Consider the following 12,508-nt stretch of genomic DNA (forward strand, 5'->3'; position numbering starts at 1 on the left):
GCTAGCTCTGTGTTTCAGAACCAAGAGTGCCTTCCTTGGCCTGAGTTTTGTGGGTCTCTGGGTCAGGTTAGAAGTGGGGTGCCCTTGCTATTGGGGCTACCCAAGAGTAAAAGGCAGCACCTCTGGCAACATATGCCACCAGTATTCTTAGTATTAGTTCAGGCTGTTGGAAGGCAAATTCAGGTAGAGTTAATAGAGAAAACCCCCCAAAAAACAAATTCTGCTGGATGCCTACAGGGCCACCAGGCTTTTTATGAGATATGGCCAAATTCCAGTCAAGAGTTCTGGTCTGTACAAATAAACATACGAAGAAACCTGCTGGATGAGACCAAGAGTCCATCTAGTCCAGCATCCTGTCTCACACAGTGGCCAACCCGTTCCTCTGGAGGGTCAACCACAGCACAAAGAGGCCAAGGCCTTCCTCTGATGTTGCCTTCTGGCTCGTGGATTCAGAGGCTCAGTGCCTCTGAATGTGGAGGCTTCCCTTAGTCATCATGGCTAGTAGCCACTGATAGACCTATCCTCCATGAATCTATCTAATCCCTCTTTAAAGCTATTTATTTCTGTGGCCATTACATCCTGTGGCAGCGAATTCCACATCTTAATCACTCTGTGTAAAGTAGTATTTCTTTCCTATTGCTCATCAGTTTCATTGGATGCCCTCAAGTTCTAGCATTTTGGGAGAGGAAGAAAAAGTTCTCTGTCAACTCTCTCCCCCCCATACATAATTTTATAAACTGCTATCATGTCCCCCCTTAGTCATCTCCATTCTAAACCGGAAAGTCCCAGACTCTTCAGCCTTTCCTCATAGGGAGGGTGCTCCAACCCCCTAATCATCTTGGTTGCCCTCCTCTGCACTTTTTCCAGCTCTGCAATTTCCTCTTTGATATACGGTGACCAGACCTGTACACAGTATTCCAGATGAGGCCACACCATAGATCTATACAGCATTACAATATCGGTCATTTTATTCTCAAGCCCTTGCCCAATAACCCCTAACATAGAGTTTGCCTTTTTTCACCACTGCAGCACACTGCTATCCACTATGACCCCAAGATACTTTTCCCTCTCAATCTCAGCAAGTTCAGACTCCATTAGCCTATACTTGAATGCAGAAAACTTAGTATCCTCAATGACGACGACACTGCTCTCCATTTCAAGTTGATAACCCAGCATGATACACTCACCCTTTTTGAAGGGCAGGACAAGTATTCTTTTAATGACAACTTGACCAATTTGCAGAAAAAAAATATTTCAGGCAAGTTTGAATTTTTAAAAAAGCTATTCTCATTAAAACAAAGTATAGTTTCTTATAAATTATTGCTGTGTATTTTCCAATGTTTCCACTTTGCCTTTGGAGTTCTGAGCTCCCGTGGAACAGAATGTTCCTCTAATATTGAATGAGGGAGAGTATTTGTTACGCAAGCAAAAGCAGCTGAAACCTCATGCAAATACATGGATCAGTACCAACAGGGCTATATTTTGGAGGTCAAAGGTGTCATTCTTTACTCAAATTCACGCCCTGGAAAATTCAAGCGCAGCACTGAAAACGTGATTTAAGATGTGAATTCTCAAATTGCTCCTATCTTTTTTGAAAGAGAACTCAAGGTGGGTGTAAATAAGAGTTTGGCTTGAAAAGTATGTTGTGGTTTAGGCTGTAAGGAGTCTTGTTAAATAAGAAAAAGCAGACAAGGAACCTGGACCAAGAGACTTGGGAATAAATTAAACAGTAAACTATGAAAGGTTGTGACAGATTTTGCTGTATGTGTGCAGAATTTAAAGCAGAGACAAGTGGAAAGATACCACCTCTGGTTACATCTCCAAAACTCTTTTTATAATCAGCAAATGCAAAGTTGTGTTGGTTAAGGTATAACTGTGTGTCTTAGACAGCCGATTTTTTTTTATTTTAAATTTTCAAAGAAGTAAGGCTATACAAATGTCTTTATAGAACTATCAGGTTAAATGCACTCTTATCTGTTGGAAATGAAAGTTAACAATAAATAAATCATCTATGCTGTCAGTAACATTATGGAACGTATAAAATTATATTTTCCTTGCTTTTAAACAATAACAAAAACATACTAGTGGCATGAATATATACAACACAGGTCCTGACATATATTTAAATTACCTTAGCCAGCAGTGCTCAGAATTCTTTTTAAATGGAGACAACTATAATAAATAGAAACGTTAAATACTTACAATAAAAGAACATGTGGAATCAGTAGGTGAACACATACATCCAATTTTTACAGAGGAAAAAATAGGCCTTTTACAACCCCCCTCCATTACCTTTGCCCAAGCTAAAGGGGAAACATATTTACCTCTCTAGAATGAAGATAAATTATATGCATGCTGAGGTGATCTATTGATGCGAGATATTCAATGGGGTGTGTGTGTGTATTTGGTTCCCATATGATCTAATGAAAGACAAACTGGAGTAAAGTGAGAAAATGGGCCTGCTAGCAGGCCTTCTTAGGTTTTGCCTACATGTGACAGCATGGTGAAGTGTTCATGAATGACCCTCCAATCAGATAATTTTTAAAGGAGGGTTCAGGTTAGTAAGGTGACCATACATAGTTCCTCATCTGCGGTTGCTTCAATGGGAACAGCAGGATTATCACTTGGGATTCGATGATTTCCTTAGAAATAATGTAAAATTTCTTGGCTGGATTTTACAGTTCTGTTGTTCTCAGAGCCTTCTTTTATTAAGCTTTACCAAGAAAGAATGGCTTGCCATCATGTGATTCTTCTTTCCAAAGGTTCCCCAAGGCCTGTTCCATGTGTGCATTCCCAGAGTTTTACTGACATTAAACTGGTAGGGGGTTCACAAGGAGCCTCTGGACCGGGGCTTCAATCTATGAAACTGGATTTCTGCTAATGGGAAACTACTGCAGAAAATTTATATATACTTGCTTCTTCCCATTATCTGCTTCTTAGGATTTAAGACCTACTGCCATCCATCCTTTTCAGGTGCAGTGGCTGATGTCTGCAGCACCCTGAATTATCTCAGGAAATGATAAACAGATGCATTCAACAGTGAAAGGTGGAGTGTGTCATATTAACTCTGGATCACAGAGAGTGTAATCTAAAGCACTCTTACTGGAAGTAAATTTTTAAAAAGAAATAAATGTGTCTTTATTTTCAAGAAATTGTCTTTAGGACTGAATGTCAGGAAGACTCGCTTATTTCAGTTCACTAACCTGATTAAATAATTTGTAGTGTTTGGGCTACCAGTGTTACCATTTCTTTGGCACTTCAGGCAGGCTTGGAACACTGTCCCCCCCCTCCCACCAACCTCCATAGTCTTGATAACAAGTAGCCAGAAAAAAAAAGAGATTTTCATCAAGCCTCCAAAAAAGTACTGCATGTATAAACAAGTACTGGTGGAGCATCCATAACCCATATTTAGGAAACATGCTTCAGTCAGAAAGCCAGGTGGCATTTTGGTCTGCTGAAAAACAGGTTATGAAAACTAGGGCAGCTGAAAAGATCCAGTCACCATGTCCATAATTCGGTTATGTAATCACCTGATTTCCTGAGGAGACTGTAACAATAGGGAGAAAAGATTAGTGGTGATCCACACAAACCAACTAAAGGGACACTTAAGGCAGGTGGTATCACCCAGGCAGGAACAAATGGCTCAGAGATATTGTTTTAGTTTGAAACAGAAAGCTCTCCAATATAGAACTCCATTTTAGCAGCCACCTTGTGGCCTCAGACAGCAAAGAACTGATTATTTTCTGCCTAGAGACTAAATGCTGAACCTACTATAGACATCGAGCCAATAGTGGACAAATGACAATACAGACAAGTCCATCCTCTATCCCTGATAAACAAAGAAATAAACCACCACCACTCCCTGTGTCCAACCTCACGTTCTCCTTTGAAGGGATAAAATAATTTAAATGAAGACATTCTGTTGTACCTACAGACTGAATTTGCTGGATACAATCAATAACTAATAGCCATTGCTTTTCCTCTGTTGCTTAGAATACCTACACTGACACGGCCATATTTCCCACAATGCCTTGTGCCTGACACCACCCCTCTATATTGTAAATATTTTTGGAATGGCCCTAGATAAGAAGATGGACTCAATGGAGGAAGTTTCTGGTGGAGGAGGAAGGAAGGGCTGTATTCCTCCTTTCACCTTCGGATATCAGAGAACTCAGACAGTTCTTCAGCCTGTTCAATGATTCCATGAGCAATTTTGGGATTGTGACTCCCAGCTTTAGAGCGAGTGTGAGCATTCATTGGGAACCTGCCACCTCTTTCCCCTCTGGTGCTTCGGGAGTTCTCTCTGGGGTCAGATTCAGGGTGGACTATGATGTCCCCTTGGCTGGCAGGCAATCTGAAGATGTCATTTGGTTTCCTCTCGGGTTCCAGGGCAGAATCTCCATGTGGGACTGAAGTGCAGAAACTCAAGACAGAACACAGGCTACCCCAATTCTGTTCACACTGTGCCTGGACACTCTGTGTGATGGCTTCTCTGACCTCCTCTCCGCAAGTGAGCAGGATGTTCACTAAGTCGACATATGGTCTAAGGGAAAAATCAAAGAACAGAAGGTGGTTATGGAGGAACAACAAGTTATACACCAATATGTAAGCAAACTGTCATTTTACCTCAGGCCTGACAACTTGTGACTCACCAAAATGACTTCAGCACATCAGCCAAACATTATGGCCTTCAGGTTCTTGGAACGTCCTGCCTCTGCAGTCTCAGGCAAGCAGAAAAATAACGAAGTGTATCAAGGCCTCTATGGACACTCGTACCTGGCCTGTGGCTGCTTTTGGCCACCGATCACAATCTATGAAGGTTTGTTCAACCTTATATTCTCCTCCATTGCTCACATCAATGTAATTCTATTAAGATTATCACATTTGTTGGCCAGTGGTCAATAATGCAGATTTTGCTGGCGTATGGAGGGATTAGCTTCACCTTGCACTTGCAAAGCATGTGCATATATAGAGGTGTAAAAGTTACTTTTGCTGAAGATGTGGATACTTTTTGTGCTTTGTTAATTTCTTGCTTTGAAGTAGTGATTTTACTAATAGTACTGAGGGAATTTTGTCTCTGTTTAGTTCTAAATGCTGAGCCCACCCGTGCGAAGGGTAATGTAGCTGTGTTGCTTTGTCTCCTATACATGCTGACAGTCCTAGATCTGAAGTATACTTAGGGGTGGATTTTCCAATGGCAGAATGGAATTTCCTGCTTCCCCCCTTTCACTGCATCTCACTGATTTCCACAAAATGCTGTTCCTGAGGAATGGGAACCCTGAGGAGGATCTGCAGTAGGAAGGGGGTATCAGCATAAATTGCCACTTTAGTCTAGCTCCAGCCCCTAGTTATTTTTATAAGGCCCATTAATTGCTCTCATTGAAGAAAGCAGAACTGAAGTAACAAATGAAGCTGCCTTATACCAATGCAGAATTACTGGTCCATCTAGCACAGCACATTTGGCAGAAGCTTTTCAGGATCTCAGACAGAGGAAAAACTTCTCTTCTCCTTAAATTGGAGAAACCAGGGATTGAATCTGGGGTCTACTTTAGCCAAAATATGTGCTCTATTACTGACTTGTGACCATTTCCCATGGCTAAAAGTGTAGCTACATGTTAAAAGGAACATGGGGTGCCACAAAACATGGCAATCTGTGCAAAGTTTCCTTTTCCTTTTTGCTTCATTATATTGTTATACAGCACATATCCTTGTTTCCTTTCCACATCACTGGATGACAATGGCAGAAGAGGTAAATGCCCACACAACAACATCCGAATAATGATAATCTGTACCACACAATACAAAAGAGAAGAACCCAATGTGCAGTTTCACCCTGATATGGAACATAGTGGTTTGGCTAAGCGCTACACTAAATTGTAGATTTGTTAGGAACCACAATATGGGTTTTCTAGAAACATGATCAGATCACATTTAAGAAGTAAGAAGTATATCATTTTGACCACAGACTTAGAGACTTGACAAAATACCATCAGTGGGGAGGCAAAAAATTAGTGGTTTATTGCCTCATAGCACAGTTATTTTCAACTATGATGACTGGTATTAAGCCTAGTTAATTGGCACAAACTGTTAACATCTATTTGTGCTACGAGAACATTGTTGGTTCTAGAGACTTTTATTTATTTGTTAGGCTTATATCCCACCCTTCCACATGGGCTCAGGGCGGCTAACAAGAGGCAATTGCCATACATGACACTAAAACCAGATAAAACAATCAGATTACATTATACATTTAAAATCGGTGCTCATAACAATATGTCATCCAAGACGGGACTCCAATACAATGTTTCAGAGGATCTACTGTCTCTTCTTGATCAGTCTGCACTATGTCCGTTCTTCATTCTCAAGGCCAGTTCGCATCGCCAGAGATGGCAACGTGATGGTGGTACAGTGATGGTGGCGGCTCCTACTCAAAAGCCTGGCGGAAGAGCTCCGTCTTGCAGGCCCTGCGGAACTGCATAAGGTCCCGCAGGGCCCTGATCTCCTTCGGGAGCTCGTTTCACCAGATAGGAGCCACCACCGAAAAAGCCCTGGCCCTAGTCGCAGCATATTTGACATCTCTAGGGGCTGGGACAACCAGAAGATGTTTCGCCCCCAACCGTAGTGCCCTTGGGGGAACATATGGGGAAAGGCGATCCCTTAGGTAAGCTGGACCCTGGCCATATAGGGCTTTATAGGTAAGAACCAGCACTTTGAAGTGGACCCGGTACGCTATTGGCAGCCTTTCTCCTCTCTCTAGCAGTATTATAAACACTACCAAAAATTCACATGGAACTGAACTGAACAACACTAGTGACCTTTCTGAGTACACTGAGTCTTATGGAATACAGACTAGTAATTTTATAAGTATTGTTAAAAAAGTAATCATGTCCTCATCTGAAGGCCTTGGAAAAGGAAGAGCTGAGCTGCTGTTCTCATTTGCCACCTGGACAAGTCAGTTGAGGATCATATGAAAAAAGTCAGTTGAGGATCTTATTTCATTTTAAGGTGTGGGAATCATGAACAGCATTAAAAATAACTAATAAGCCACCTCTAACCCTAATAAAATTGCTGCAGTATTGATGGTGAAGAGTTACACCCCTACAATAATCTGGTTAGTGGTTGCAATTGTTATTTTTAACAATAAAAGGTGTGATGGAGATCCTTACACAGATATTTCATAATCTTGTCATGTCTGACCTTCAGATTCTCTGCTTTCTTTGAATAACAGATTCTGAGTATTGTCTCAAAATGCTTTTAGTTTTCATGTGAAACCATTTAGATGGCAACCAAAGATGTATATGTGCATCTCAAGTTTAACCTGCCAGTTTGACCCTATGCAAGTTTCCTCTGAAGTCATAGTTTGTTTAGGAGGGCTTCTCCTACAAATGCTTCCTTCATACACATCTATACACTATTGTACATCTGCACAGTTTGGTGCCAGTTTGGTGTAGTGGTTAAATGCGCGGACTCTAATCTGGGAGAACCGGGTTTGATTCCCCACTCCTCCACTTGCACCTGCTGATGTGACCTTGGGTCAGTCACAAGCTCTGGCACAGCTGTCCTTGAAAAAGAGCAGTTGGTGTCAGAGTTCTCTCAGCCCCACCCACCTCACAGGGTGTCTGTTGTGGGGAGGGAAAGGGAAAGGAGTTTGTAAGCCACTCTGAGACTCCAAGTGAAGGGCGGGGTATAAATCCAATCTCTTCTTCTTCTTCTTCACTAGCAAGGAATCTGGTATTGCTTTTGAGTCATGAAATTGCAAATTGTTGTATCATGCTGAGAATGTGGTGATAAGAAGCTCTATCATGAGTTGGACTTCTTCAGGCAATCCAATTCCTTGTATATCCCCTGGGGGGGACTCCAATCATTTACCACTCCTCCCCTCCAGGCTTTCAAAATTGTAGAGCCTGTGCTTACATGGCCGATATGCAACATACACAGTCCTGACTGTGGAAATATTTTGTTTGCTTGTAGATTAAAGAACTGCATTACCATCAATTAGCTAATCTTGGGCTTTTCACCAACGTTCAGTGCTTGGCTCTGAGATGAGGCTCAGAAAATGACTTCCTTGTGTTTCTGGGCTTAATATATATAACTGTAGCAAGCTCTGGGTCACAAGTGTTCCCAACGATGCATAAACCTGCACCTAGGAAACTGCATTAGTATTCTGTGACTATCCTAGAAATCAAACAAAGAAAGTTATGAGCCAAACCACTTCTTTGCTAGCCACCACTTAATTGGCCCTTGGAAAGCATCACTTCCAAAATTTGAAATCAGGGTAGGCTATGTGTCACATGCTATGGTACCTCAAATACACAGCACAGTACTATAGGTTGAAGGGTAGAATTCTACTACACTGGCGTGCCTTGACCATACAATTGTGGCTTGGGGAGATGACAGCTGGAAAATCTGGACTCATCAGCACTGACAACCTTGGTAATTGCTGTAGTGCATGCTTTGTGTGGGGAAAAAAGAGTCCTTTCTGCTGCCAATCACCTCCTCTCATCGTTAACCTTTTCCTCTTATTTATTAATGAAGACAAGTGATGCTAAATGTTAAGCAATCCTCTTCCCATGTGAAAGGAGACAGTTTCCTACAGAGCTGAAAGCTCTGCTGTATATGGATTCTTGTGAGAACATGTAATATGTACTTATGGTTAACTTGTACTCTGGTAATGATTTGATCTCATTCCTCAGGCTACAAACTCATCACTGGCTGGTTTGGGCCAGCCAGAACATCCCCCACACTTAAGCAAAGCATTGCACAACTGTCTAGATGTACTGTTATTTAATCCAAGGGCCTAAACAAAGGAGGAAGAGAAGGAATGCTTCCTCTCCTGTCTAGAAGAATAGTGGGAGAATTCTGAGAATCTAATGTTTGTTTTTTCTTTTAAGCATAGTACCTAGTTCTCACCACTACAGGCAAAATGCCCAGGGCTAGGATCTTCGCTAAAAACAATTTCCTGAGAAGAAGGAAGCTTGGAAGAAATCTGTATGCGGGCAATGGCCACTGCCTTCTTTTGAATGCATCTTAAAAATATCAAGCATATTTTCTAGTTACAGAAGAAGTGCAAGTTAAATGACCAATATTGAACTCTACATGGAGAACTTGGACAATGTTTTTCAAACTTTCTATTTTCACTAGGTTGCCAATTTCCAGGTGGGGGCCTGGTGATCTCCTAGGATAACTACTGATCTCCAGACAACAGAGAAAATGGCTGCTTTGGAGGGTGGACTCTGTGGCATTATACTCTGCTGAGCTCCCACCACCTCAACCCTGCCCTCTCCAGGCTACACCCCCAAAATTTCCAGGTATTTCCCAACCCAAACTGGCAACTCTAATTGGCCCTGATCTGGATGGTCTAGGCTAGCCCAATTTTGTAAGATCTCCAAAGATAAGCAGGGTCAGCCATCATTAGTACTTCGTGGGAGACCACCCAAGAAAAGTCCAGGGATGCTATGCAGAGGCAGGCAATGGCAAACCACCTCTGTTCATCTCTTGCCTTGAAAATCCTATGGGGCCACCTGCAACTGGACAACACTCTTTACGACTACCTTCAGAAAGCCCTTTTCCTGTCAACATCTGCTGAAGAACCCTTGTTCATGGAACTCCAGCCCACTACACGGGAATCTATGCACACAGCCTATGTGCAGCAGTGGCCAGGCATACTGAGCCTTACCGTTGTCCTGCTTGAACTGAGAACATGACTTATGCCCAACACTCACCTGTAGCTGCCCACCAGAACAAGAATGATGGACGTGGTGTCTTTTAAAGAAACTTTCCCACCACTACTGACTGAGAAGCACTGATGTTTGTCAGATGTTTACCTATCACCCATTTACAATTGTATTACAGTATGGATTTAATGACAGGAGCACAGAAGAATCTGAGACACATGGGGGTCAATCTGCTGACAGGACATATTTCTGACAGCACAAGCAGAGGGGGATTTTTGCCATTTCCCACTGTAATCCGCTCCCCTTTATGGGTATATTTTTAAACATTTCTGTCCTGCCTTATATTCTTGGACTAAAGGGGGTGCACAGTGTAGCAACCAAATTGCAAAGGCACTAATTAACTGAATTAGAGCAGATTAAAATATGCAGTTTATCCACTTAAAAGCATTTAGACTAACACAGCCCTCCACAGCCAACACAGGGAAAGCAAATTCATAGCCAGGTCTGCTGGAAAAGTTCACCCGTCCCCATTTTCCTTCCCACACTGCACCTGGGGGTCCACCGTCTCTCATAAGTAGCATTTTAGGCAGTTTAGTGGGCTGCAGTAAGAAAGGGGGAAGTGAGAAATTTCTCTTCTGACAGCAGACCTCCTCTTATGGTACTCTGGATGCAAACCATATTCCTTATCTCACTCAGCGTGAAACAGACTTGTGACACCAAAGCAGAATGAGACAAGAAACGTTTTGTGCCAGTCTGATCCATAGTCAAAACCTTTATCATACCTGGTGCTATGCCATCTGCCAGCAAAAAAAAGCCCGCCTGTTCTTAAATTAATTGAGTCATATCCTGTATGGCTGCAGCATGACATAGTCCAAAATTGGCTGATATTTTGCTCATGCACAAAACATTTGGAAATACATGTAAGGATGTGTCTGTTGCATTTGTGTTACCAACAGAGCAAGCCCTGTAGGCACTGCTGTCGTAAATATAATACAAATATTACAGAGCAGATGGCAGTAAGACTCTTCGTTTTCTGATGACATGTGGATGGAATTCCAAATGGAATAGGGCATTGTGTTGTTGTGCTATGTGTTTTTGAAAAGATAAGCCTTCATTTTAGAAATATCAAGTAACTGGATGGCTTTGGGAAGATTTTAGCATATGAGGTGATTTTCTCTGCCCTGTACTCAGCCCTGTGAGTAAGCTTTGGGTAGAAGAGTACCAATGTCTCCCCCAGCACATTGTCATAAACTGTATTACAAATGCCAGATGTTACAGTGAGGTTGCATATATGCAGACCAATGAGAAATATTAACATGCCACTTGCACTACTACAATCTGAAAGGTAAACTGAGCACTCATGAATCAGAGTTCTGGCTCTACTTCTGTATGAAGGGAATAACTTCACAGGCAAATGGCCTAATGCAAGAGGGTGGGGGCAGTTAGGAGCTCCCTGATAATGGGGGGGGGGGGCATCTCTTTCCTAGCAGTACCAGAACACCCATACATGGAATGTTCTCCAATACAGATGAAAATGGAGCAGCATCTACTTGCATACAACAGATTTCAAATTGTGCCCTCCAAACTGCCCTCTCCCATATTGATTTAGTGACTGATGTGCCTAATTGCTATACAATGTGATGAGTCTATCTTTTCAATACCAGAGCAAATTAATGCTTCCATGTCAGCCTCATCCCTAAGCAGTGCAAAGACCTAAATCAAATACTTAATCTCAGGACTAAAGGACAATCTGTGGGGTAGAACTGTCCTTTTACAGTTAATTTTAGTAAGCAGTAACAAATAGGCACAGTTCAGGGTACAGAAGCTGTCAAAATTACACTTCTTTTAAGTGTATCCTGCTCCTCCCGTTCCTAACTATGCATCCAATTTACTGTCCACGCAGTGTATAACACAATTATTCCAACGACAGCAATGAACCCTCTACCAACTTTGTTGTATATGTACTTTTATCTCTTATTACTTTAATTAGTTAAGAAAGGAGGTGAAGTTTTTGAGACGTTGTTTACTAAAGTTATAAAGAGATCTATTAACCAATATTTTCAGATAAGTAACACCAGGAACACCTGTCTCAAAAGTATTCATATTGACTCCTTTGTTACAGTTAACCAGGAATTGCATTTACGATGCTTGTAATCCTGGGCATAATGTGAAATTGTCTCTCAGAGTCAGGGCTATTGATACTTGTCCAAAAATACACTTTTACATAAACACAGCCAAACAGCTTAATCCATAGTCACATGGGAAGTCTGTAGGAACTTGACTCAGGACCACTTCACACATTACTTAGACCGCAGTACACAATAAACTTTACCGAATTCTGCCCTGCAGTGTGTGGGTCAATCACATTTACTTTCTTTTTCTGCCCTGAACATACAGCATGGAAATACATGATGGGATAAGCTTCCCTTACTGTATTTTGGTAGTGCACATAATGCGAAATTGGGAAATGAAACCATCTAAGGTAGTTGTAGATGTACCCTACCATAATGTGTGAAGTAGTACTCAAGTCCAAAGAGGTAAATCTAGATCTGGGAAAGGAAACCCTGGACAGGTTCAAGGCGGTGAGGTGGGAAGGCTGCTGGCAAACTTTCTGCAATGCCACTTACATTTGACATGGAGGAGTTATTAATGACTGGGAATGACAGCCCTTTAAGTCCTCTTTGCTCTGACCAACACATTATTTTACTTGTGCAGAGCCCAACCTATGACTTATTTACATGAACAAATTACACTAATGGTTTGGAAACAGCACCAGTGATATTTAGTCCCCACTAGCTCTATGTACATTTTCAGACCAACATGCTGAGGGAACC

General features: G+C 41.9%; 1 protein-coding gene across 1 annotated transcript in view; it reads right to left on the reverse strand.

Annotated features, from left to right (window-relative positions):
• Positions 1–1,985: 1,985 nt before the first annotated feature.
• The window catches only part of STC2 (stanniocalcin 2), an 18,884-nt gene continuing 8,361 nt past the window's right edge, over positions 1,986–12,508 (reverse strand). The window contains exon 4 of the mRNA XM_015407699.1: positions 1,986–4,543. Coding sequence (XP_015263185.1) covers positions 4,150–4,543 — 394 coding nt within the window. The 3' untranslated portion in view covers positions 1,986–4,149. The remainder of the gene's footprint in view (positions 4,544–12,508) is intronic.

The sequence above is a fragment of the Gekko japonicus genome, unplaced genomic scaffold, assembly GCF_001447785.1.
Source record: "Gekko japonicus isolate JY-2015 unplaced genomic scaffold, Gekko_japonicus_V1.1 scaffold1760, whole genome shotgun sequence".
Taxonomy (NCBI): domain Eukaryota; kingdom Metazoa; phylum Chordata; class Lepidosauria; order Squamata; family Gekkonidae; genus Gekko; species Gekko japonicus.